Below are 26,998 nucleotides of genomic sequence, written 5' to 3'. Positions count from 1 at the left end.
CCGAAATTGTTTTTCTCTCAAGTGACTTTAGTCGGAAAATCGCTTTTACCCGGTCGAATCTCCTCAGAACTCTCGTTATTCGTACCCAAAACAAACCAGTCTCCGACAGGTTGAGATTTTATTCAATGACATACCAAGAAAATACATGAAAAGACACCGGAAGTAGGCGTAACCACCTGTCTTCTTGACAGTTCGACGGTACCACTCGCGAAGCACATGCAGTTGGAGAATATCATAAACCAGAGATTCCGTTGAGTCTCACGTGAAGGCTAAACTGATTTGCATATCAATGTATTCGTAGAAATCAGTCCAATTTGGTTTCAAGTAGAACATAAGGTTGACGGAAACTCGGGGACTGCGCGCCTACCTGATGAGCCCAAAGTGGAAGGGCAAAACCGGTCGTGGGCTGTCGAACAGTTTTCAGCAACCTTATGATTAGTTTCTCCGTTATTTGTCCTTTTTTTACAACCATTCCTAGCAGTCTGGAAAAAACAAGAAAAAAAAGAATACGTGTCTTATCTGATCAAGCTGCAGTGATGATGAAAGAAAGAAGGCCTTCGCTGCAGAGTTATTTATTAGAAAATGCCAACTGAACGGTGACAGACTATTGGACAGGAAAGCAAAACTCTCCTATGCATCTTGTGTACAAAAACTGACTGTCCATCTTCTCTTTGAACGCGTCTTCCTGAACTTTTCTGGGTATTCATTGACTGTTGCTCAGATCCAAGCAAATAATGCAAAGCGACTCCACAAATCCCGCAATAGATCTCACTTTTCAAGAAACGCGAAGTGGATTTACAGGAAAACAGATTACTCGCATGCCTCCCTCATTAGTAGTATCACCGTTACAATCGTAACATCCGTTGAAAGGAAGTGTAAGGTAATTGCACAGGGCCGGTGACCTTGACGTCCATATCCTGCTGGTTAAAACAAAGATGCGCCCAATACCACACCGAACACCACTGGTAATATCAGGAATTCGGTTCGAAATGGTTGGTCTAACCAAACAGGCTTCAGCAGATACGCTGAATCAGCAGTCGCGTTTTTGTGACACCAATGCTTGGCAGCACCGCGGTACAATTTCACCGAATCTGGCTATCAGGCGAGCCCAATACACAACGGTAACACGGCGGTAACCAGTTTCCACGACTAAGCATCTCTTTGCCAATTGCTTTGTTATGGCAAATTTCGGTGCTGCTCCAGTGTTGTATCATGGGTGACCGTCTATTGGTTGGGCCTGCACTGAGCCTGCCAGACTACGCGATAAGGAGAAGACAGAGAACCCCGGAAGAGGCTGTGTTGTCAGGACAAAACATACAGAGCTTCTGCGCAAGTACGTCGGATGACCAAATGGCCAAATATGGTCATTCACTTGTTCCGAGCGTGTCATACCGATGGTGATCTCGGGGATGCGTCACTCTCTGCACATGTGCTTTTTCATGTCTGGGCGCGTCCTGACGCTCAACTAGTCGGCGGAATTCCACATCAGTGAGTAAATTAGACCGGTGATGAGCTCATCGAATAGCTCAGGACAGTTCACCAAATCGACGGATTAGGCGGTCGTGAAAAGCACCGCTATTCATCAAAGCAATCAATTTAGTCTAGGCGCAGATGTGTTCTGGGTTCGAACTCGCAGGTGACCAGTTCACGTTCAACAAACATTGAGATTCGTTGTCGTTCTTCTCTGGTTTGGTCTACAAACGTTCTGTCTTAACACTCTCCCATACATAGCGAAATGCGGAGCCTAGAACAATGCTAGAAGTGATCTCACGTGAACTAGCCTCATTTCTGTCCCCCGGATACGTTTCTTTATAGGTGGCGCGTGTTCTAAGTTGTTGCCCTCACTAACCTGAACATTAATCAATCGACCAGGAGTATTAATCATTTGAGAATTCTGTCCCACTGTTCACTCTTCGGTCTTATTCCCTAGGGCGGAGAGCACGCACCGCAGACCTATCGTGAGCTATCCTACAATCGCGTAGTTCGAAGTATCCGAAAACGGATGTCAGGACGGAAGGGATGTGTAACAGTGTGACTGTGGAGTTTGTGACCTTCGTGAACAGAGACAACCCCGATGGGAACAACAAGTGCTTTGATGAATGGAACAAACGTCATCAGTGAATCGAGGTCAGTCTGTTGAAACAGAGAATGATCAGCTTTCTCTTGTCGGATAGAAACTTGTCGAATCAAAACAAGCGGCCCGCCTGCACAGGATATTACAGGTCATCTGTGAATCCGTCAGTTTGGCTTCACAGTGGACTGGCTAGACCGGTAGGAGCGTAAAAACAGATAAACAAGCTGCATCCTCAGCATTCGCACCAGGGAAAATGGCAATTTCTGGAACGCCCTCACAACCGACAGAATACAGCAGTCTGCACAGTTAGCTCACAAAATCCGAGACTCAGTAGAACATCAACGACCGGATATTGTGCGGTTAACGGAAAGAGCTATTGCAATTTTTCTGAGGTTTCCCGAATCACATCATGATCTATGTCATGGGAGGAAGAGGGATGTACTTTCAAACGGCCATGAACCGGAATTTTTGGGGTTGTAAAGGAGAACAGTCCTCAAAGTGCAAACACCCGTCTGTTGGCATTGGAAGATCCCGACGATGCAGATATCAAGCGCGATACAACGAGACCAGGTTCCCGCCGTTTTTCATTCTACTTTCCATTGCTACTGGTGAAAGGAAAAAGGTCTTCACTGCGGAGTTATTTATTGGAAAACATTAACTGAACAGCTACAGACTGCTAGGCAGAAAAACAAGACTCTCATATGCATCCTGTTTATAGAAATTGAATATCTGTCTTCTTTTCAGCGGCTTCCCAACTTTCTTGGATACTCACTATCGCTTAAATGTAAACGAATGCTACAAAGCGAACCCACAAATTCCGTGATAAATCCCACTTTCCAATAGACGCGAAGCGGATTTAAGAGTAAGCCACATACTACTCACATGCTTCATCAGTAGTGTCCACCGCCACACTAGTACTACTCGTGCACACAGGACCAGCGATGTGGAATAATTTTAGTAATAATATTTTCTTAGTCAACTAACACAAATATACTACTTGAAGTGGAAAAGCGGTTAAGGGGGAGCGCACTCAAGTTTGCGCCAGCGCGCTCACAGGTTTTATAAGTCCCTCACCACGGAACCCTTCCCGGGGCAGAGCAAGAGCCCCGAATTTACTGAAACCACCACAGAAGTACTGCTCCGTAATAGAAATTACTCAAAATGATAAGAACTTCTCACGAGGACGACAGTGATCAGGCGCACAAATCTCAACTGGCACCCACGATAGTTCGGTAGGGCTCAGTTTTACAGAAGAACTACGCTTAGATGCATTCCAACACGACCCATTAGCATATCGAACGTCCAACATTTTGAGCAGTAGATGCGGCTGACTAGGTACAGGTCAACTGCCAACAACTGATCGATCCGTTGGCAACTGACTTGCAAACGTTTCACCACTATTCGAGGAGATATCTGCAGTACGCGGCCGAGCGGGTAGTCCCTATCCTGGTTGTTGAATTTCTATAGTTTGTAAAGAATAACGCGGTTGGCTGCTCAAAGGTCATTACATTTAGGGCTCGACTGGTCCGTTCGCGATCTGTGGCCTGTCATTCTGGAGCTCCTTGGCTCAAGTTGTGATTGGTCAGTTTGCGATCCGAACTTCTTTCCAGCTGTTTCAATGTCTGCCTTCCATTGTTTTCATCTTCAATCTGACCGATCATTTCTCAAACTACGGTTTCCACTCCTGGGTAAGGTTGGGTGATTTGCACGACTTCTCTTCGCAAAGTTCCAATTATGTTGGTCTCTTGCTTCCTGGATTTCCTGGTCCTTGTTCAGAGTTGTACAATTCTGTCTAATTAATTCTGAACGTATTTGTGTTCTAGTTATTCTGGGTCCTTCTTCGATTCATTGCACGGCCGGGAATCGTTAATTTCTAACGTTTTTTTCAACTTTTATTCACAAAACTTATAAATAAAGGATCCTCGCAGTTGGGTTATCCTGGGGGTACCTAGTTTTAGGAGATTCCAGACTATTTCCCAGTGAAAGGAAGAAGGCGTTCGCTTCAGAGTTATTTATTTAAAAAATGCCAACTGAGCAGTGACAAACTATCAGACAGGAAAGCAAAACTCTCCTATGCATCTTGTTCACAAAAACTGAATATCCATCCTCTCTTTGAACGCGTCTTTCTGAACTTTTCTGGATATTCATTGACTGTTGCTCAAATCCAAGCAAATGCTACAAAGCCACTCCACAAATTCTGTAATAGATCTCACGTTTGAAGAGACGCAAAGCGAATCTACAAGAAAATATACTACTCGCGTCCCTCCCCCATCAGTAGCATCACCGCTACACCAAGTATCAGTGAGTTGCCGGAGGAAACATTTGGAAAAATGCACCCTAAACTAGAAACGGATCGATACCACCGTACGCTTTTTCCAGTCGATCCGTTTCTACATTCGATCAGTCCACATTAGGTCATATAATATCGTGCGCCACTACGGATGGTCTTACACACACGAATCAACCAAATGGTGGAGCAGAAGGCGGTCACTTGAAATCAGTCAATCCGAAAGTTTGTGGGTTCGAATCCCGCCCAGATGCATGAAATACACGTCGCGAATGAATCTCGGGTGAACGGGAAACAGCCTCCCGACTTCCCCTGTCTGGGCTTGGGCAACCTGGCAGTATCTCAGCCCTCGGGCAGCTAGGCACCGAAAGGGTGCTACAGCTGAACATATGTTACAGTAAGACGTCCCTGCTCAAATTCTGGAACGAAAAAGACACGGTGGATACATGTAATGTGTGGCCACATTTCCCGACAGTGGCTATGTAGAATGTCACTCTGAAACTGTCTCCATATGCTTGCTTACTAGTTGAGTGATTGATGCTCCCCCGATCATCTTTGTTCTGCGGACAGTGTATGTATTAGAGAACACACTGCGGGTGGGCGACCTTACACGGCGCTGTTGGCTTAACAGCTTGGCAGTGAACACGGTTCAATTCGTCTGCCCGAACACACGTCTCTCTTTCGTTTGTGTTGACCTTTAGCTTCGCGAATTGCTGCGTTCTGATCGATGGGGAGAAGCCGGTAGCTCCTTTCAGGACGCCCAAACGAGGTCGAACAGGAGTTAGCATGCAAACATCTTTTCTTTAAAAAAAAAACGGAATATAAGTTAAGTGACAATTTGTCATCCTGAAAACTACTCGAAACGACTGGCCAAAAAGTACTAACCGAGACAAGTCGCACAGGCACCCATAACCGGGGTTCACTCGTTAACTAGTTTGCAGATTGGCAGTCCACCGGCTTAGTACTAAATCAATAAACTTATCACGTGACGTATTGATTAGCCCCACGCCGCTACTAAGTTTAGGTCAAGGATGTACGCTTCGGTAAAGGACTAACGCGGAGATCGGTGCAGCCGGAAGACGGCTGATTCCGTAGACACGATTTGATCGGGTCGATAGGTAACAATGCACTGCATGTGGGTGATGAAGTAATTGAAGCAAGACAAACATGGGCGTTGCTGGGTGTCCCGGGATTTGAGATTATCGAGTAGTAGTCGGAACATTCGGCATCGCAAGTCACTTTGAGAGCATGTACTCTGCTCCGAAACCCCCGAGTGAAATGTGGACAAAGGTTAGCTGGTACACACCTCGACACAAGGTCTGCTAGTCGAACCGGTCTGTGAATAAGGAAACGGCACCCAGAAATTCAGGTTCCTCGCTTATATGCACACGTTGATCGAAAATGCGGTCCACACGAAAATCAGGATTCAAAGTTGATCGAAATCCGTCATCCGAGCCGGACTGGTGTGCCTCAACTAGGGAGAACCGACAGACGCCGTCAGTAGATTTTCACCAGTCATTTAAGTAGTATAATGGTCCAAAGAGAAACTCGGAAATCGTGTAAATAGGCCCGACTGAACAATCCGACAGCCTTGTCGCCGAACAATCAATCAAAAATCAGCGCAAATGCGGGAAATCCAATTGAGCACTACGTCTCCATTCGAAAATAAGTCTTTAACCTCGCATATACGCTCGGATATTATGTTTGCCTGGAGAGCCCAGAACCCGTGGTCAGCAACCGACAGATCCTGACCGATCGGACCAAACTAACTACCAGGAACATCACTCCGATTACCTGAATATTGACGAAACTCGTGGTGCGCTAACGATCAATCGAGCTGATCCCAATGGTGTTCCATTGGGTGAACGAAGGAACAACTGGGTGGGGTTGAAGTTCTCTGCAAGAAGCTACCCACAGTAGATTCGATCTAGGTACAGTTCCTTAATAGCAGGCTATATATGGATATTGGGACCGCTGTACAGTGTTTCATTGGCTATCACACAATAAACACCTAAGCACGAACTTACTGACCGGAAGCTCCGTGGTTCGAACCCGACCCCTGCCTCTCGACTTCCCCTGTCTAGGCTTGGGCAACTTGGCAGTATGTCGGCCCTAGTGCTTCCTTCTGGTTGCATAGCAGTTAGGCGCCCGAAAGGTGCTACAGCTACACCTAAGCGGTATGACGATCACTACTCAACCTGCGTCACCGAGCTTGCGAGTAAAGGTAAGTGGAAAGTTCACATCCGCAACCCGTCTCCTTGCTGTTTTGAAGGCCGATTTTTTCAAGGTCGATAGAGAGCTTTGAAGGTATGCACAGGGTCATAGTGTTCGTTCTGATCAGCGAAATGCAACTTGGTCAGATTTCACGCTACCCTACGTCCACAATTTCAAACGAGGAATGAACAATTCACCAATTCCCCACACAAAATGCATGCACCGATTAGTTTTGTCCCACAAGGTCACACTTTCCACAACCAAACGATTGCACCCTACAGAAGCGGGTGCCACCGATCGATAAGTCCACCCTGGTCCAAGTGCACTTGGTGGACACAATAACTGTCAGTTGGCCTTGATGCAATTAGCCGATCACGTGTACAGTCGGCGAGAGTACATTGTTTTTCGGATAGTGTGGATACACACACACACGCACACAAGAGAGTGGATCAACCAATTGAATCTATTTGCACGTTGCCAGAAAGTGCCGCTGGGGGACAGCGACGAATCGAAAGAAACAAAGGCGTCTCACAGTGTCCGGGACGAAAGAGGTTTCGGGCCGAAAATTAGAACCATGCAGGCTTATGAAATCTGGCAGGCGTGGGGGGGGGCGGACACTCAAAAATGGGAATTGGAGGCTGTTGGGATTCGGCTCCCAAGGAAGGAGTGTCAGGGATGAACGAAGAGTACATACACATTGGGGAGCTGCGCAACGTTCGTCTGAAACATGCGGACCTGGGGAGTGGGACATTTGACAGCCTTTGAGTACCTACACAACAGAGACAAGGAATAAAAAAGCGAGAAGGCGACGGCGGTAAAGCAGGGGCAACAGCAGCGGCGGCGGCAGTCTATACACCCCAGGGAAGTCAATGATTACATGTGGGTTAGGGTGGACGAAACAATCTCGCTGTCCAGCAATCATATTGTACACACAACCCAACAGAGCGATGACCGAAACGACAAGGATAATTTAGAGCAATAGCAACTCCCCTGGTTCGCTTGAAACAGAAAAAAGAAACAGTTTAGCGGCAATTATTATTTGTGCTGTTGTTGTTGTTGTGTCGAACCGCCATTCGGGTCTGAATCCTGGACAATGCGGTAATAGCCCTCGGTGGATAAGGCATCCAAGTCTTCCAAATCGGTACTTTCCAAAAATAGCAGCTTCTCTGCTCCTGGAAAAAAGGCAGACACAAGGTTTGGATGAGTCTGAGGATCAAGGGGATCCGAAAGTGAGACACGAAAAGCTGAACCAGGTCGACTAAGGGCAAAAGGGTTTTCAGCAACCTCACGAGTAGTATGTTTCGCCCTTTGTGAGAAGAAGCAGCAGTGAGCCGCTCCAGAAGAGATCGTTCAGCTGTGGCACCCTTTCATTGCCTAACTGCCATGCTACCCGAAGTAAGCACGAGGGCTGGGATACTCTGCCAGGTTGTCAAAGCCTAGACAGGGGAAGTCGAGAGGCAGAGGTCGGGTTCGAACCACGGACCTTACGGTCAGTAAATTCGCGCTCTTGACCACTTTGGCCATCACCAGAACAGAGCTGACCAGTGGAATCGACACATTACTACCCACACTCTACCCACGCAGCCCACACCACATAGGCGCGGTTTGACAGACCCGTGATCGACTATGTAGATTCGCGGTTTCCTTGAATCTAGCATGTGGTCGGGATATCTATCCATGTAAGCTGCTAATGAGGAACCGGCTTCAAATCGCCCCTCGAGACTGAAGTCGATGGATAGGGGACGAAAAACGGAGATGCAACAATTTCGAAACTACCCGCTACCTAACGAGGTTCTGGTTCAATAGATCAGTCGTGTTTCCTGAGGGTCACGTGAGTGCGAACAGATCTCTAACGGTTTTCACGAGAGACTCAACTGAATCGCTCGTTTATGATATTCTACAAGTGAACGTGCTGCACACAGGTTGCCTCATGATTCAGTTAGCACGATATTCGAGATATCGCGGTATGTTTTCATAAAAGAAACTACTCACATGGTTGCTGAAAACTCTTTGGCAGCCCACGACCGGTCCCGCCCCTCTTGGGGTTCATCAGGTAGGCGCAGTCACTCGTGAAAACCAAATTGATTCGCGAATGAGTGTATTTCTCGAAAACAGTCCAATTTGGGTTCAAGTAGAACATAAAGTTGGCGGAAACTCGGTGACGGTGCGCCTACCTGATGAACCCCAAAAAGGGCGAAGCCGGACGTGGGCTGCTGAAGAGTTTTCAGCAACCCCCTCAAGCGCTAAACTATTTACATCTCTGCGTTTTGCACCGAACCCGATCGAATATGGTGAGCCCCGGAAAAGGCATCGATGAAAGAGAGCACAAATCAAACCAACAGCACTGTCACATCATCTTGGGGAGAAAGCATAAGGCCAGTAACGAAAAAAGCTCTATCACAGTTCTGAAACACTCCCGTAGACTGTTCATCACAGAAAAATGAAGACAGAAAACACTTAATCTATCATTAAAGAATGAACCAAGGACATTCATATCACCTTCAGTGTAGCCCGCGAAACGACGACATAGTTAACCTAACCCTTCCTCAAAAAAATTAGTCGGAACGCATAGAACCCGGGGGAAAACGTTGGGGAACACGCACATTTTTGCCGTGGAATGAACGGTACGAATTACAGTTCACCTTTTGTTCGGGTAGGCGAGTTTCTCCTGACACCTTCTTGGCGTTCCGCCTGAATGGACAATTTTTTTCGCAGTCATCCCGGAATAGTCATTAAATCAGTCCTGAACAACTGGCCCTCAATCGGGACTGAAAGTTGATCAGTCTGACATCTTTGGATTAGTTGGGTTAGAACCACGAGGACTCTGTCATCCACATACCGGTGGAAATGCCGGCCATATTGAATGTTTCGCTGACGGAGTCGATGAGTCAAGGTCTCACTCAAAGGTAACTGTTGTTCATTCCACACGTCAAGAAGACACCACTTATAGCAAGGATTTATTACATAAAAGCATCACGATTGAGATATTTCCATACACCTGGGTTTTCGGTATCACCTCTTCCGGAGACCGATTTGGTCATTGACCTTGAACGGCAAGAGATTCAGTCCACAGTAAGCGGCGTCAAACCTGAGGCTGTTTGAACCCGATAGATTCTCATAAAATTGTCCACTTTCATCAGACCGGGTCTGATTCACACTCAGATGAACCAAGTGGTTAGAGGGCGACGTTACTGACCGGAAGGTCCGTGGTTCGAACCCGACCCGCTCTGCCTTTCGACTTTCCCTGTCTAGGCTTGGGCAACCTGGCAGTTTCCCAGCCAACGTGCTTCTTTTGGATGGCATGGTAGCAGAGTGCTACGGCTGAAAGATTCGATTCACTCCCAGCCGAGTTGGAGGAGTGTGTGTACTGACAGAGGTGAATGCTGAGCATGATTCTGAAGCATGCATTCAGGAAGATCATGATAACAATTGCGAACATGAGTAGAGAAGAGGGGGGAAGGCGAACAGAGGACGCAATGAGTTATATCTCGCAAGTCAACAATGTCAAGCGTCAGGCCGACCAACTCAGATCCTCAGCTATCTGAAAGCCGACGAGACGTGACACGGCCCACAAATAACTCGAGTAGATGTTTGCCCTACCATGGAGACAAAACGGTTTCAGGGAGGTTCTGAGGCCAAACGAACGGGACAGTTGGCTAAAAACTTTGTCCAAAAAAGGACCAGAATGGATTCCCCCCCCCCTCCGGATTTTATTATTCCCGTGTATTTTTCAATCCACTTCTCCCCAAATCATCATCATCATCATCATCAAAGACAGCAACATCAGTGTTGGCACTGATGCTTCACTGCCGTATTAAAAACCCTACAGAGAAGAGAAAAGAAAAAGACTGGGTGAGGGAGGGGACCTAGTGCTGGCCTATGTCAAGCATTCTGAGGTGCCTACACCTCCAACCGCTCAATCAGACAATCTGGAGAGAAACTGACAACACGAACGCCACTGACATCGATTAGCCGCCATTTCTTGCAACGTCTCCAGCCAAGCACAGATGGGATCACAAGGACCCCATCCTAGGAGGCCTGCAACACCAACAACACCCAAACTCTTCGTGATCTCTTTCACGCCTTTCTGTCAAGTCACACGCTGTCCACCTCGCGCTTTGCACCATTCTGAGGCACGGCGAACAACACTCGTCTCGTTGAACGGTGTTTCGGCATGCGTAGCACATGACCGAGCCATCGCAGTCGATGATGCTGGATGTTTTCTCGGATTGGGATGCCTGCAGAACAACCAACTATCCGTTTTTTAATCACCTCGTTACTAACACGCTGACGCCGCGCTTCTGAGGCATCGGTGGTTGAAAACCTGAAGACGCCTCACATCATCTGTCCGCAGAGGCCATGTCTCGCACCCATACAATAACACAGCCCTTACTGTATCCTGGTACACACGATTTTTAAGATCCAGTGAAATGCCTTTTCGACGCTACAAGTGACGCAAATTAGCAAACGTGATTCGAGCCTTTGAGATTCTTGCACTGACTTCATCAGACACACTTCCATCAGAGCTAATACAACTACCGAGGTACGTAAAGTTTTCCAAAATCTCCCCAAATGAGTTTTTTCGAACATGCCACTCATCTTTCTGCCTAGAACTCCTGATCGGAAAGTCAGGTTCATGAGGAGTAGACCTGCGGTGAAAACATTAATGATATAATGATATAATGAAATATTAATGACTCTTTTTGATGAAGGATGAATTGAAATCAGGCTAATAAAAACAAACACACATACACTTGGATTGGGAGAGTTTACTGCGAGGAAATTACTTCAGCCCTTTCCAACATTACTTCAAAAAGACTAAACAGAAACGTGGAGTGGGGATCGATCATTGAATTCATTCATTTTTGTGTGTATGTGTGACCTCTTTTAGCTTCTAAATGGTAGCATGGCACGCATTTTGGACAAATGTGTTGAAAAATGGTTAAACCGATGGTCTTTCGGCTTGGTTTGGACAGAAACCGACTTTCCGGGGCTTTTATTCACCGGATCATGTGATATTTTGGAAAAAGGCGGCCTAAAAACGGAATATTCCATTTTCGCTTTTTCACGATTGTGGAGAGTGCTCGGTGTCACGGCGAATGATCGGGAGGAACCAGTTGGGTCCACTTCGCTGCCCGGGGGGGGGGGGCTAGTCGAACAAAATATCAGCTCAGCTTTCCCATTTCCACCTCTATCCTCTTCATCTGAAATAAGTGCGGGTGAGAATAGGATCATCCTTCCCTATGATGAGACGAGAAACGAACAGGGCGCGAATTCGGTTGGTTGGGGCCTGCGATGAAACGGGACCAAGTGAGGCAACCGAAATTGAAGCCGAGTCGACCTTGGGTTCCGTTTTGTGGGTTTCTGAGGGACAAAATCCCCGTTCCTGATGTTAGTTTTCCAAAACGCGCACTAAAAATCCCGCGGACTACTAGCAACTTTACCGTAGACGTTCGGACGTCACCTAGTGTATGCAAGGGCATCCTAGGATGAGGAAATCCAAGGGTAGAAAGAGAAACTGAAACGAAACTACGCAAAGCTGTTTGGCACGGATTCATCACAAATCACGAGATGGCTCAGTGGTTTAGGAGCGGACTTACTGTCCGGAACGTTCATGCTTCGAACCCAGCATCTCGACTGGTCCTGTCTAGGCTTGGGCAGTATCTCAGTCCCCGTGCTCCCTTCGGGTGGCTTGACAGCCAGGCACCGACAGGGTGTTGCAGCTGAACGATGAAGCCTCAGAGCCAGGGGTTGCGGGCGCAGTTTAAAAGCGGATTACGATCGAATACTAGTCTCTGGCGAAGCGGAATTTCGCATAGAAGCGGGTGTCATTTGGAGTAGAGCAGCTATGCATGGTGGGTCATACACCTACGACCGTAGCTCCGTAGATTCTTCTAACAAGAAAAGACAGTATCTGGCAGTCCCAAAGGTCGGTGGAAAAACCCTAATGAAGATGGTGACTGGTAGTCATAGGAACGATGGGAAAATGAACCAGAACCAGGCAAAAACAACGCTTACCGACTGAGCGAAATCGTTTTTTCTTGTGACGAAACAGGCGAAAGAGGCCCAAGTTTGAGGCATCGGAGCGGCGGGGCTGACTCAATGGGGTGTAAGTTCCTGGAATTTCTGTAGGAGAAAGAAAGAACGCACACTGACAGGGTGGTGGGTGCACAAATAGGTTAGTACTAAGCCTGTACTCATGACCTAATCATACTCTTTGGAGATTTGTAATGGTCAGTGAAGAGTAGTCAGGTTGTTAGCCAGTCACCAGGTGAGCAAATCAAGATGTTTTCAATTGAGCTTTCGTTCTGTGAGTGAAGCCAACCGATTCCGGAAGGCGGACAAGTGAGTCTCGAGTCCGCGACCTCCCGGCTAGTAGTCTGAACACCCAAGCATGGGGTTACGACCGGCGGTGTGCAGACAATAATCAATAAGTGACCAGCTGATGTGGTTTCTGTGATAGAAAAATGAGTGGCGCCATATCCTCTTCGAGCGTCAGCTAACCACACTTCTGATTAGTCGCTCGTGGCCGAACAATTAAGTGTTCAAACTACCAAGTGATAGATCGTGGGTTAGAGACACATCTACTGTAGTTTCTTGAGTTGCGCAAGGATAATGGTTGTACATAAGGATGAAACAGCTGTACAGTGCTTCTGAACTCTCGAGCCGATCGATGAAACCGCTTCCATTCACCAAAATCAAAGTACATTTGGTGGAGCCCCAAAACGAAGCTATGTTGCTAGCCAACTCGAGTGCCCGACAGGGAACAGCTGACGGTGGCTGAGATGAAGGTTTTGTGACCACCATCATCACCATCGTTGTCAGCTGTGATAACCGCGTACAGTGGCTGTAGATGCCACAGTTCAGTTCACCGATGATTCGGGGAGGTGGGGTAGATGGCTGCGCATTAAAAGCGGGAGCTGGTATGACTGATGCGTAAATACAGCACTGTCAGTGGACTGTTAAGTGGTGGGATTGGTATGGGAGCTATGCATTGATGGCAAAAGCTTGGATGCTTGAGCGCCATTGAGAGTGCGACTGGACCACGTCTGACAATGTCTCCAACCAATCGTGTCGGGTTGACAGAAGCATTGGGAATGCACAATGGCGAGATCATTGGCGATTGGGCTGACAAGGGTGAGGGTTCAGACGATGAAGATGATATGGTGTAGGTGAGGGACGTGCACTGACCACGTGATTTCTGCTCTACCGTGTGTTCCTGATGTGAGCTTCCAGCTGGTAGACCGTCCAACCGGGAGAGTAGGGTTTCAGTGACTCTGGCGTTAGCCAGGTAGTCTGTAACACGACCCGTGCCAGTTGGTGTCGGTTCACGAATACGCGATATCGGAGGCCTGGTGTCGTTCGCAAAGCTTGTCGCAGCCGAACCGCCGTAGACTCAAAGTTCCACTGGTTGTAGACGTTGACGCTCGAAGTTCGACAACACCACCTCCACGAAGTGTTAGGGGTCCAAGATTGGGAGTTCAACGGCGTTTAACGGAGACAAACTTGGCGTAGGTGAGACAGACGAGTGTGTGGACAATCGATCCTCACCCAGAAGATTTTGCCGCTTCGCTCGTCGGTTGTTTATCCGTGTTTGACGGAAGATGGCTGTTTGTAGACGATACTATGGTTAGTGAATTACTTTGACTGGCGGGCCCCTACGGAGGACACGGTTGACGATGTGACGAGATCGGTCGTAGAACATAAAAGTATGATTGAAGTGAAAAGTTCAATTATGAAAGAAAGGGCCCCCCTGGGGGGGGGGACTCGGAACACCAACGTGTCATCTTGCCACCATCTTTAATGAGGTCATCCACTTTGCAACACGTTCAATCAGAGTCCTGTGAAACAACTGAGGCAGAACTTTTCACGAAGGAAACTACTCACAAGGTTGCTGAAAACTCTTCGACAGCCGACGACCGGTTTCGCCCTTCCACTTTGGGCTCATCAGGTAGGCGCACTCTCCGAGTTTCCATGCCCTACTTGAAACCAAATTGCACTGTTTTTCGAGAAATACACTCATTTGCAAATCTGTTGTAGAACAACGTCACAAACAAGAGATTCCGTTGAGTCTCTCGTGAGAACCAAATTGATTTGCAAATGAGTGTATTTCTCCTCCTATTTTTAGCGTAATTTTGATCGTGTTTGTGCAGTCAGTACCGAGCGTGTGCGGAAATCTCCTGTGAAGCTCCGTGCCGACAGACAGATTCGTTCGTGATGCTATCTGTCCAAAGGTGGACGAAAACAAAAATGCTATTTGAAACTGCAAATAGTACGACCCATCATGGGGGGTGTGTGACTAAATTCGAGGCTTTCATAACAAGCGACTGGACTGATGAAATCCGAGGATAATCGGGTGAAGAACGATACCACAAAAGGTGCAAACCAAGATCGTATAAACAACAGGAACTGGGGATAGCTCATTAGAGTTAGGGAGCAGAGTTACTGACCGGAAAGTCCAGTTTCTGCATCTCGACTGCCCCTGAACAGGCTTGGGCAACCTATTCTCTCAGCCCTTGTGCTTCATTCGCGTGACATGGCATCTGGGCACCGAATGTTATTTTAGAACCCCCCCCCCCGGAAATTTTGAGTTGTTTATGGTTCAGTGAGCTTTCAACACGTTGAAAAGAAAAGTAATCGTTTGCAAGAATCATTGGCTTAATGATTGAGGCAGTAGGTCTCCAAATGAGTGGCTGTACGAAATCCCCGGGAACATCGGGCACTATTAGACGCAGGAAAAAGTGCGTTTTCGACATCCGAATCGGTCGGTTGACTCGCCTTCGTTATGCCACAGAGATTTGACGAAGCTCTCTCCTTGGGAAGTAAACCTACCCAATGAAGCGCTCACTGTCCAAGTGGTGTACTTAGTTACTGCCTGGGTAGATCCGTTTTGCCATCCTGCTGTTTCGGAACACGACGGTGATTCGTTATCACATCGTTCTTTCGAACAGTCCTGCTCCTGGACCCCCCCACGCCCTGAAGCAATTATTCGCACTGATCCGCAACAAATTGGCGAATGAAGCTGCTCTTCGGTTTTGCTGAGATTCGAATCCCCAAAGGTCTGGCACGTGAGATGGGGTGCAAGATGGAAGCACGCGAATCTGAACAGGTGAGCGCTTGAGGTTGGTTTAATGTGAACATAAATTCTAGAAATCCCGAAATAGTATCTCCGAGGATTAAAACAACAGCCCCATCACCAACATTCCAACAAAATGAGCAGCACATTCGAAAGGTTAGTCGGGCACCACATTCGTCCCGTCCTCATTAGGCTATATGCACGGTTAAAGTGAACAGGTAGGTAGATACACCTGCTTGTAATCCGCTTATAATCGTTAAAAAGTTGTTAAAAAAACGCAAAAAAGCAAGGCTGAACGCACAGCACCTCATCAACTAGCCTCATTTGCACCAGTTAACGAGTTAAGATGGCGGAAATGTCACAGAACATATGGACAAAAAATCTCCACAGTGCGTGTGAAATTCGACTATTCTCGTGCGCTGAAAGTTGATCGAGAACGTTTAGTTTGTACAGTGGCGTTTTTCAAAATAAACAAGTAGTCGTAAACGGGTGAAGTCAGACGGAGAAGCATCCGAGCCATAGATTGTACACGTATACTGAGGCTCAACAACGCTTAGTTCGACTGTACTAAGTCCGCTCCTCTACAAGTGAGTCCTGGGTTCGAACCCGAGCTCGTGAGATGCGCGCTGCTGATGGTTCCCAGAAAGAGTAAGGCAGCTGTACCGTGATTCACCCGAAATTCCTACTCAATGGATAACTGGATACGGGTGAAGAGTAGTACCATCGGAGGGGTTCGATCTTCTGTCCGTACTCAGAAATTCCAACATGGAGATTTCACTCCGAAAGACGGAATGAATTCATGCCGGACAGTAGCGTGCAGGAGCCTCGTTAATCAGCTAGGAGCAGTTGCATGTGAAGACGGTTTGACAACAGTTACTCCACAGCTTCTGAAGCAGAAACCTCACAGGGGAATGTCCAAATGACTTCAGGAGTGTTTTCCTAGCCAGTCAGATCACTTAGTTTTTTTCAAGTAGTGTGAGCTTTTTCGAAGCTCCCATGGGAGGGCCATCGTTCAGCTGCAGCAACCTTGAGGTACCTAGCTGCCATGCCACCCGAAGGTTGTAAGAGGGCTGGGATTTTGCCAGGTTGCCCAAGCCTTGAAAGGAGAAGTCGAGATGCGGCAGAGGTCGGGTTCGAATCACGGACCTTCCGGTCAGTAAATTCGCGCTCTAACCACTGGAACGGCCAGTCAACATCGGGTCAAGGCGCGTAAACTGCACGGACGAGTGGAGCGGTGTTTCAACTGAACATCCCTGTTCAGCAGTGCTCAACTTCCGTCCACGGTGATTGCCATTCGAATACGTATTGCTAATGAGTCCCAATAAGGAGTGATCAGCAGTGCAATATGTCTTTAGGATTCCAGCACAGATTGACGTAGCTTTAGAGGGGGAAATCCGAAAGCAGACTGGATATATTCTATGAAAAGAATATCACGGTGCTTAGATGGGAGTGGGTATCTGTTTTCGGATCGGTTCGTCGGGAAACAAGGTAGATGGAACGAGAAACTGGGGTTGATTCATCAGTTATCAACAGTCACCTGGTCTGACTGGTAGTTTGTACAAACCACAGGTTTTGTTGTAACAACCCTGAATAGTAGACCGACCAGATGAGTGACAGGAAACTAGTCTGAATTCAATGGCCTAGCAGTAGAAACACTGGCGCCTAGTTGTCATGTGACCACGGGGAAGAAACGCTAGAGTGAAACGGGGAAAGAACAGAGCCTGAGCCCAAAAAACCCTCGGGGAGGACAACCGACATTGGTGAAATAGAATCGTTTGCAAATTAAGCTAGTGTTGACTAAAATTCGCACGAATCCCTCGTTTATACTATTTTTTTCTTAACTGCAAGATGCAATCAGAACTACAGCCCGGTACCACCAAGGAGGAAGAAACACCGTTCCCGATCGAAGGGGCTGTTTCTTATACGGGAAGGTATGGTACGTTGAATAACTGGGTTCATCGAACCATCGGTTCCGAGAAGTGCTACACAACGCCAGAATGTACTGTCCTACAGTACGGAAGGTCGAGTCCTAAACCAGTATCGAAGCGGGTGCCGGTGTCGGCGGACTGAATTCCTTCCTCCATGAGCTATACTGCATTTGCCGTGGGCGGAAGGACGACAGTATTCGGTTTGTGAGAGATAGAGCATACGGTGCCAAAGCTCAACCGCTATGGATACGCATGTTGATCACGAAACCGACCTCTGCAACTCGACTGCTCCTGCCTAGACTTGGGCAACCTGGCAGTATCTCAGCCCTCGTACTTCTTTCGAGGCAGCCTGGTCCGAAGGAGTGCTACAGCTACCGAGGAATCCCGTCGCCAGGGTCCACGGGAAATCGTACACATGTGTTGTTCAACGGTGGTATCACGTTGGTGATCACGATGACGACGATGCGTGGATATCTGTGAAATCCACAACTCTTTGGGCAACCGGCAGTATCTCAGCCCTCGTACTTCTTTCGAGGCAGCCTGGTCCGAAGGAGTGCTACAGCTACCGAGGAATCCCGTCGCCAGGGTCCACGGGAAATCGTACACATGTGTTGTTCAACGGTGGTATCACGTTGGTGATCACGATGACGACGATGCGTGGATATCTGTGAAATCCACAACTCTCCTTGTACGGCGCTATTAGATTGGTACCAGACCAAGTCAAGTGGCTTTCATGCCAGACCCCCCATAGTGATATACTATGTTTTGTTGGGTCAGGTGCACAAAGGACGTTTGGTCAACCCCACTGACGAGAGGTTCAAATTCCGATATCGTGCTCGGATGTGTCCATCCAGTTCCTGATCGTATCCCTTCATATGAGCTTTAGTTCCTAGTGGTCACATGAGGAACTACCGGTATATTGCTGTCGATGATGGAGGTACGGCGTCCAATAGACATGCTTCCAACCAAGCCGAGGTTAACCCCTATCGATCCAACAAGGAAGTAGACACGAATACAGGATATCTCGCGTCACACGCAGCCACCCTGCTGTGATTATGTACTTTGCAAGGTCGATTTAACCATAGTGACATGTGTCCTCATCGTTCGAACACCAGTACGCGTGGGGATGATTAGTCCGGAAATCGATATTGCTACAAGTTGAACTGGATGGTCAAACGTTGCCTAAGTATTTCAACACTGACACCGTTTATGTAGTAACTTGGCTGAAGGAAAAAGAGGATTTTACAAACGGGCAGTTCACACAGCTAGCGGCAGTTCATTCGATTTGAGCTACAGCTGTGCGCCTTCATCAAAACACATCAGTCTCAGTTTGCCTCCTGACTGTCGAGAAGAGATTGGACCTTACCGTGGTGTGACTGTTTGAGCACCTCGGCGATCCATTGAGCTATACTGGGAAGTGTCTCCGTGACACTCAGAGTCTCTCATATCATACCAGGCAATGGTTTGAGGTCTCTCTCCTGGCTCTTCAGGTTGGGGGTTAGAACATGTGATGACTTGTTCCGTAGAAATGGCAGTCTACTCGCATTTCCCGCCAAGCACCGCTGCCTTGCGGTTAGGCTTTTGAGTCAAAGGCTTTGGTTGAGGACCTTAATCGTCCTCCTGTTCAGGTATGGGCGCCCTGGCAGTATCCCAGCCCTCGTACAACCATGACAACCTGACTGTAAGGATTCTCCATCGTTTTCTCAAAGAACAGGGAGGTACTTGAAATCACTTGATGATGAGAACCGCCACACCATAAAAGTGGCCTTTCTCGATAGGCCACTCGATGGAACTCGGATGCCTAGTGATGCCAATCAATTGTTGACGGCACCGCTCACGGGAAGGGGAGACATGAAACGGAAACTTTTTCCAACTGCATACACAGCAGACATTTAGATTACTGGCCATTGTAGTGGGCCACGCTTTAAACATGTTTCACTGTACTATGAGTCAGCCTGAGTCCCCCCGATTCAAGTACCATTGTACTTGGAAAAGGTGAAACTGATAAGGAAGTTCAGCACATAGATGTTAGGCGGAACTCCATACGGATCCCGCTCACACTCAGGTGCTGCAACGGCCGAGAAGTCCATCTCACGCGAGATCGGCCAAGAACTCGGGACGTTTGCCGATCCGGTATCGAGCTGAAGTCTGATTGGTCGAAAGCCGGGACCCAACAGCCAATCATGACCCAGCATTGGCCGAATGCCAGTTGCCCATGGCGCATCCAGAACGCGTCAGAATTTACAGAAAGTTATTGCCATCTACGCCATATATATACATAAGAGGCGCTGTACAAGTGCTCCTGACTTCGTTCTGGGACCTTTGGTGGTTGTTTTGACGTGAACGCCAGCTTGGGAGGCTCAGACCGAGAACTAAGCGGAGAAAAATACCGTTACTACAATAGATCACTTCCAAAATAAAACTGATGGGCTGATATGTGTTGTCTAATCGGCCTCTGACATCCCGCTACTGCACCACATGGTCTCTCTATCATTCATCGAAGAGCTGACCCTAAAAAAAAACACTTTGCCGAGAACAACAGCTGACTAGTGCGCAACTAACGTAACAAAGGAGAGAGAGGGGTTTATGAAAAATCCTACCTGCAGCCACACAAGCGGCTGGGGGCGCATAGCGTAGCGGAGGATCATGTGAACCGGATAAACTAGCCGTCTTATTCTCCGCGTCGGAAGACTTGGGTTGTCGCGGTGATAAGGGTGAGGTGGGATCTAATCCCAAGCACTCTTGAGTTCCAGGTTGCCAGCTTCCAGTAGCACCAGCTACTGCCATAGCCGAAGCAAGAGCCGCCGCGCTGATCGGTGATGTGCCAGATTCCGATGGGAGACTGCTTAGTCCGGCTACAACACTGGCCAACTGGCGAGAGGGTCCCAAAAGTGCCAACGAGTTTGTACTGCTTCCGTGGGACTCTTCGGTATTTCGCTTTCCGGGTCGCAGCAGGGCTCCGGAGCCAAGAAGACGTGAAGTTCTCAGCCGGCTCGCAAGTGACTGACTTCGTGAAGGAGTGCCAGAACTCCCAGCCAGCAAGGTCGAATCATCTTTGGTGAAATCGAAGTCTGAATCCGGAAATGGGAGAAGAATGCGTTGGGCAGGACTTTTGGACTCATCAGCACCCAGAATATTGGAACGCTTCAGAAGACTGTCTGTCCTTTGGAGGCCTTCGACAGCACCTGGAAGCGGGGAGAGAGAATTACAAAAAAACATTTAGTTTTATCAAACAAGGCTCAGAGAGACTTATCCTTTGCACAAACTTCAATCCGTTTTGCTTCAGTGGAACCCAGCACGATCGAAAAAGAGCTACCTGATAAGATGCCTGGTGAATTACAACCAATCGTTAGTTACTCTAATTGGTGAATCAGTCGATCAACTGTTCAGCTGTAGCACACTCTTGGGGTCCAGCTGCTATGCTGTCAGGGCTGATATAGTGCCAAGTTCCCCTAATCCAAACGGGAGCAGTTGAGATGCCGCGGTTGGGTTCGAACCGCGGACCTTTCGGTCAGTAAGTACACTCGTGCTAGCTCGAGCAGATTAGGAATCATAAGGCAATCTATTGAAATGTGTATCGAATCTCAACTGACATCACGATAACCCCCCCATTCATTTGCTCACTCTGTCCATGTACTTTTGATTGCCACATATGTTTTGCTCACATGCACCCGCGTCACTCACCTTGCCTGAAAGGCCGCTCGACAAGGTGTGTGTGAATGTGCGCAACTGACCCTCTTATTCATGTGTGTTCGTGCCCCCTTTATTGAACCTAACCGGATTGAGAACTCCCCGAGGAGTTTTCAGCAACCTTATGAGTAGTACATGACAAAGATATACATGTATCGCGATATCTCGAATATCAAAGCGACTGAAACAGGAGGCGGCCTGGTGCAGCACATTCAGTTGCCTGAGAACATCATAAACGAGAGATTCAGCTGGGTTCCAGGTGAGTCTCTCGAAAAGCCAAGTTAGTTTGCAAGCGAGTGTATATTCGCTAACCTGACTTGTTGTGTCATGAGCTCCGTTTAATCGTAACGCCAATCAGAATCACGCGATTGCCCTCGGAAGGGACGACCCACCGAGACAACACTCTGCACACCGTTCGGACACTGCCAGCCAGTGGCAGACTTGCGCACGTGTTGACGCCAAGAACGTGGACAATTTGAGTTTGTTATATAACTTTGTTTGCCTTTTTGTGATTTTCGAACCTTTTTGCGATTCGGGATTGTTAAACCTACGCGTGACACAAAGTTCTGTGTGGGAAACTTCAACAATGCGACCCTTTCGATCTCCCGCCATTCAAGTTGTCCTCGCGTAGGGTGTGACATATGCTATGTTGCACTCTTCATTCCCGCAATTATACAAACATTGCCAGTTAGCGAAATAGACTCATTTGCAAACTAATTTGGTTTTTCGAGAGACGCACCCGAATCTCTCGTTTATGATGTTCTCAGGCAACCGAATGTGCTGCACCAGGCCGCCTCATGTTTCAGTCGCTACGATATTCGAGATATCGCGATACATGTATATCCGCAAAACCAAATTAGTTTGCAAATGAGTGTATTTGGTTTCAAGTAGAACATGATGTTTACGGAAACTCGGGGATTGCGCCCCAACCTGATGATCCCCAAGAAATCGTTCAGCTGTAGCAACCTTTCGGTGACTAGCTGCCACACGAAGGTTGCACGAGGGCTGGGATACTGCCAGGTTGCCCAGGCCTAGACAGGGGAAGTCGAGAGGCAGAGGCCGGGTTCGAACCACGGACCTTCCGGTCAGTAACGCCGCGCTCTAACCACCTGCGCCATCTCGCCCCCAAGCCCCAAGAAGAGTGAAACCGGTCGCGGGCTGTCGACGAATTTTCACCAACCTCATGAGTAGTGCATTACAAACAGTCTGTTATCTGCGTAGACTGGAAACAGTTTTCTTGGTGGTTCAACTCAGTACATAAATAAAACAACTTCAGCACGTGCAGCAATGGGATTCACTCAACAGCACTTTATGAAGTGGATACTTGCATCTGCATTGGTCTAATTTTAGACGTCCCAGATGGTGGGAATCAGTGAACAAATGCAGGTTAAAAATGGTTTCGTTTTTAATAAGCTCTGTTCACCCAAACAATCCTTGTCAGTGATCGTTCCCCCCAGTGCGATGCGCAACTTTGGACAGTGAGAGAGTCGCGTAGGTTCGCACAAATGGTGAGGGAAAATCCACGACAAGAACGAAGCGAATCGACCCGGACTTGATCACTGCACCGACAAAGGGCACTATATCATGTCTGGGTGCGAATTAATCACATTGCTGATCAGCCACTCGTAGCCGAACGGTTAATTATTCAAACTACTAGCCGGGAGGTCGCGGGTTCGAGACCCTTCGGATGAAACAGCCGTATACACAATGCTTCTCGGCTTTTCGGCATAGATTGGCTTCACTTACAGGACGAAATCTCCACAAAAATCCCAAATCTCCTCGCACTACCAACAATGTCATGAAAATAAGGTTCAGTATGCGCTGTTGGACCAGTGCTTATCTCGCATATCAGATGTCCGGAATTCGAACTCAGGTACGGATATGCTCCACTGATAAGCTCTACTAGGAGCGAAACTCGAGTCCAGTGCTTCCCCCTTTAGGATGGACTCACCAGAATAACCACGCCAGGAGGGACGGTTGTCCAAACAAGGGTGTGAAACATGAAAACTAGTTCAGTGGTGTCTAGAAGCGATTAAAAGAGTAAGAAAACAACCTTAGACAACTGTCCGCTGATCACGATCCCCTGCAGCGGGTATGAAGGAACCAGTGCAATCGAGAGATACACTCATTTGCAAATCAATCTGGTTTTCACGAGAGACTCAATTGAATCTCTCGTTTACGATAATCTACAANGTTTCGCCCTTCTTGGAGCTCATCAGGTAGGCGCAGTCCCGAGTTTCGGTCAACCCTATCGTTCTACTTGTACCCAAATTGGACTGTCTTCGGGAAATACACTCCCTTGCAAATCAATTTGGTTTTCACGAGGGACTCAACTGAATCTCTCGAAACCGTTTGTGGGCTGTCGAAGAGTTTTCAGCAATATTGTGAGTAGTTTCCTTTATGAAAACCAGTGCAGTCGTTCTCACAAGTGCCGACCCCAGACAGGGGTCCGTTGCAAATTAGAGCCCACTGCTCTCCAAGTGAGTCAGGTGTTCAGCTCTGACAGCCAGTTGGTACTTAGCTGCCATACCACCCAAAGGAGTCACACGGATTGAGACACTTCCACGCCTAGACAGGAGCAGTCGAGATACCGGGATCGGGTTCGAACGAACCAGCAATTTCTCACCGAGTTATCGCGAGCTCATTACTGATGCATAGCCTGCGTCACTACAAGGGTTTAGGTCTCCCTGGTTGAATTAGGTTTGAGGTTAGATCAGTGGCACGCTTTATCATCAAGTGAGTCTAGAGAGCCTGAGGGCTGGTGAACACACTATGCGTAATGTCTAAATCACAGTTGACGAGATTCTTCATCATGCAGTGTAGAATGGTATCATGTTGTAAGTTGCAATTTGGTAAAAAAAAAAGCTTGTCCGAGTCCCCATGCCTAACCGCAAGTATGTGCGGACCGAAACCGCAAAAAAGATGACGAATCGTAACAAATGATCCTTCCTGTTAGCTATCAGGTGCACTGGAGTCCCCAGTTTTACTGTAAAGAAGGATTCGTACAAGTATACAAAAGTTATTTTTGTCCTTTTTTACTGTCTTACAAAGAGGAGCAAACTGCCGCAGCACCAATTTGACCAGATTTATGTCTCCAGTGCAAAAAGTCTGATAATGGAACGCACACGCTTCCAACACAAATATTAGCGGAAGGACCGAAGTGTGGACCGTTTTTGAAACATCGTGCGTGCCTTGGCATCGTGTGTGTGGGCGAGGAAGATAAAACTATGCTTGTCCAGTTCACTTTCTCCATCATCCCTCTGAAGAGAGATTACTACAAGTTGGTCACTTCAAGAGTTATCCAAAAGTGAACTTCCTGGTTGGTATTTGGAGGTGCAAATCGATTATAAAGGAAGCTACTCACAAGGTTGCTGAAAACTCTTCGACAGCACACGAACGGTTTCGAGAGATTCGGTTGAGTCTCTCGTGAAAACCAGATTGATTTGCAAATGAGCTTGAACCTTGCGAAATGTTTTTGAGTTTCCATTGTCGCATCTCGTCGTCTTGAAAACACTACTCATTTACCTCCTCAGCCCAATAGCAAATGGCAGTGCTCGAACTCTGGTACAAAGGGTTGCGGGTTCTAATCTCCCTAACGATCTCCAAATAGCTGCACGGTGCTTCTTGGCTTATCAGCCCACAAGCATAGCCTTTAGGTTGCCTCACTGATTGCATCCTTGTCTTGTTGAAACACAGAGAACTGTCGCCCCCAGAGGTCACGAACAGGTTCATTACACACAAAAAATCTCCAGGGGCCAATCCAAACAGTCGATATGATGAGAGCCAATTGATGTTTGAGTGTCAATGTGGACGAATGTATTTTTGAGGGCGGTGTACTTTTTTATTCTTCACGATAAAAATGGTGGGAAATAATTTTGAAGTACATTGAGGTGAAACAATCAGGCAGGAATTCTATCCGATGTCGGAAGGAGACACTCTGTTGTGAACCACAATAGATCATATGTTTCTGGGAAGTCATTTCTGATTGAGCAATATCTAACCAACCAGATCGCTCAAGCGTGAACACGTTCACTCGTTTAGACGTGAGAATTCAGATGCATCCAACGTGCGTCGGTGGAGTAGTGGTAACACGCTCGCCTCGCATGCCATGTGTCCGGGGTTTGAATCCCGGCACGGCCATTGGATATGCACTGCTGATGAGCTCGAATAAGAGCGAAACTCGAGTCCAGTGCTTCCCCTTTTTGGTGTGGACTCACCGCAATAATTACGCCAGAACGGGAGGACGACTGTTCAGACGACAGTGATGTGAATGTGAACAATATCCAACCATCAAGAGCAACCAGCTCAAAACATGCAAGTCGATATTTCGTCCGGCACATGAGACCAACCGAAAAGTACGGTTCACCGGCCACATACTTGCTCACAGTCGTCACTAGAACGGATCACAAGAATCCTCGGGGAGACTCGAAACCGCAACCCTAGTTGGATTATTTACAGTTTGTACAACGTCAGTACTCCCCAACCACATCGTTCAAGTTGACGATCAATGACAAGGCACCCTTTCGGTTCCTGGCTGTCATGCTGGCTGAAAGAAGCACGACGGAAGAGATACAGCTGGGTTATCTAAACCCAGACAGGCATGCCGGGGTCGGGTTCGAACCACGGACCTTCAATGGCCGGCATGCCGGGGTCGGGTTCGAACCACGGACCTTCCGGTCAGTAAGTTCGTGCGTGCCATCTCAACCTCATGTTACGTGATCCGGTAGTGAGCGGCTCCTAGCCAAAGGCATTCTGCTTGTGTCGGTTGGTTGACCTACGTGTATTGTATCATCTGTGCTTGGGCACCAATATTGCTGTGGTGAACACTGCTCGCCATGTTGACGAACTGGCAAGATAGGGACGAGTCAAGGGGAAGAAACAACAGAAGTACCGCGGTTTCATCATTATTTCGAACAGCATTTGGGTACGTCTCGTGGTGTTCAAAAACACCTATAAAAATTAGCGAGTATACACTCATCTGCAAACTAATTTGGTTTTTTCGACAGACTCACCTTGAATCCAGCTGAATCTCTCGTTTTTTGATGATGTTCTCAGGCAACTGAATGTGCTGCACCAGGCCGCTTCATGCTTCAGTCGCTACGATATTTGAAATATCGCGATACACGTATATTTGTAATGTACTACACATAAGGTTGCTGACGGTCGACAGCGCACGACCGGTTTCGCCCTTTTTGGGGCTCATCAGGTAGGCGCAGTCACAAACGAGAGATTCAGCTGGGTTCCAGGTGAGTCTCTCGAAAAACCAAATTAGTTTACAAATGAGTGTATTTCGCTAAATTCGTCTCAAGTGGAACATAAGGTTGACGGAAACCCGGGGACTGCGCCTACCTGATGAGTCCGAAGTAGAAGGGCGAAAGCGGTCGTGGGCTGTCGACGGATTTTCAGCAACCTTATGAGTAGTACATTAAAAATATACCAATAAAAATTGTTGCATGGGTTTAGTGGATTCATACTGACAGGAAACATTGGATCAGAGTAGAGCGCCAGTAGTCACAAGTTAATTTTGTGTGCACATCCATGATATGATGAAAGCGCTCCCACACATCATCATTGACAGGATGACATCATTGTTCAACATCGATGCGGTATGAGACAGTGTTAGTTGTGAATGTCATGGTTGTACGAGGTATGTGATACTACCAGGGCGCCCACAACTACACAAGAGGACGGCTAGGGTGCTCAACCAAAGCCTTTGGCTCAAACAAAAG

General features: G+C 47.7%; 1 protein-coding gene across 1 annotated transcript in view; it reads right to left on the bottom strand.

The window, feature by feature from the left end:
• Nucleotides 1-7,079: 7,079 nt before the first annotated feature.
• Nucleotides 7,080-26,998, bottom strand: part of T265_08066 (hypothetical protein) — a gene marked incomplete at both ends in the record, with an annotated part of 36,823 nt that continues 16,904 nt past the window's right edge. Inside the window, 2 exons of the mRNA XM_009173761.1 lie at nt 7,080-7,747; nt 20,180-20,764. Coding sequence (XP_009172025.1) covers nt 7,611-7,747; nt 20,180-20,764 — 722 coding nt within the window. The remainder of the gene's footprint in view (nt 7,748-20,179; nt 20,765-26,998) is intronic.

The sequence above is a fragment of the Opisthorchis viverrini genome (genome assembly GCF_000715545.1).
Source record: "Opisthorchis viverrini unplaced genomic scaffold opera_v5_201, whole genome shotgun sequence".
Lineage (NCBI taxonomy): Eukaryota > Metazoa > Platyhelminthes > Trematoda > Opisthorchiida > Opisthorchiidae > Opisthorchis > Opisthorchis viverrini.
The sequence above is the reverse complement of the archived record's forward strand: the minus strand, read 5'-3'. Positions and strand labels throughout refer to the sequence as shown.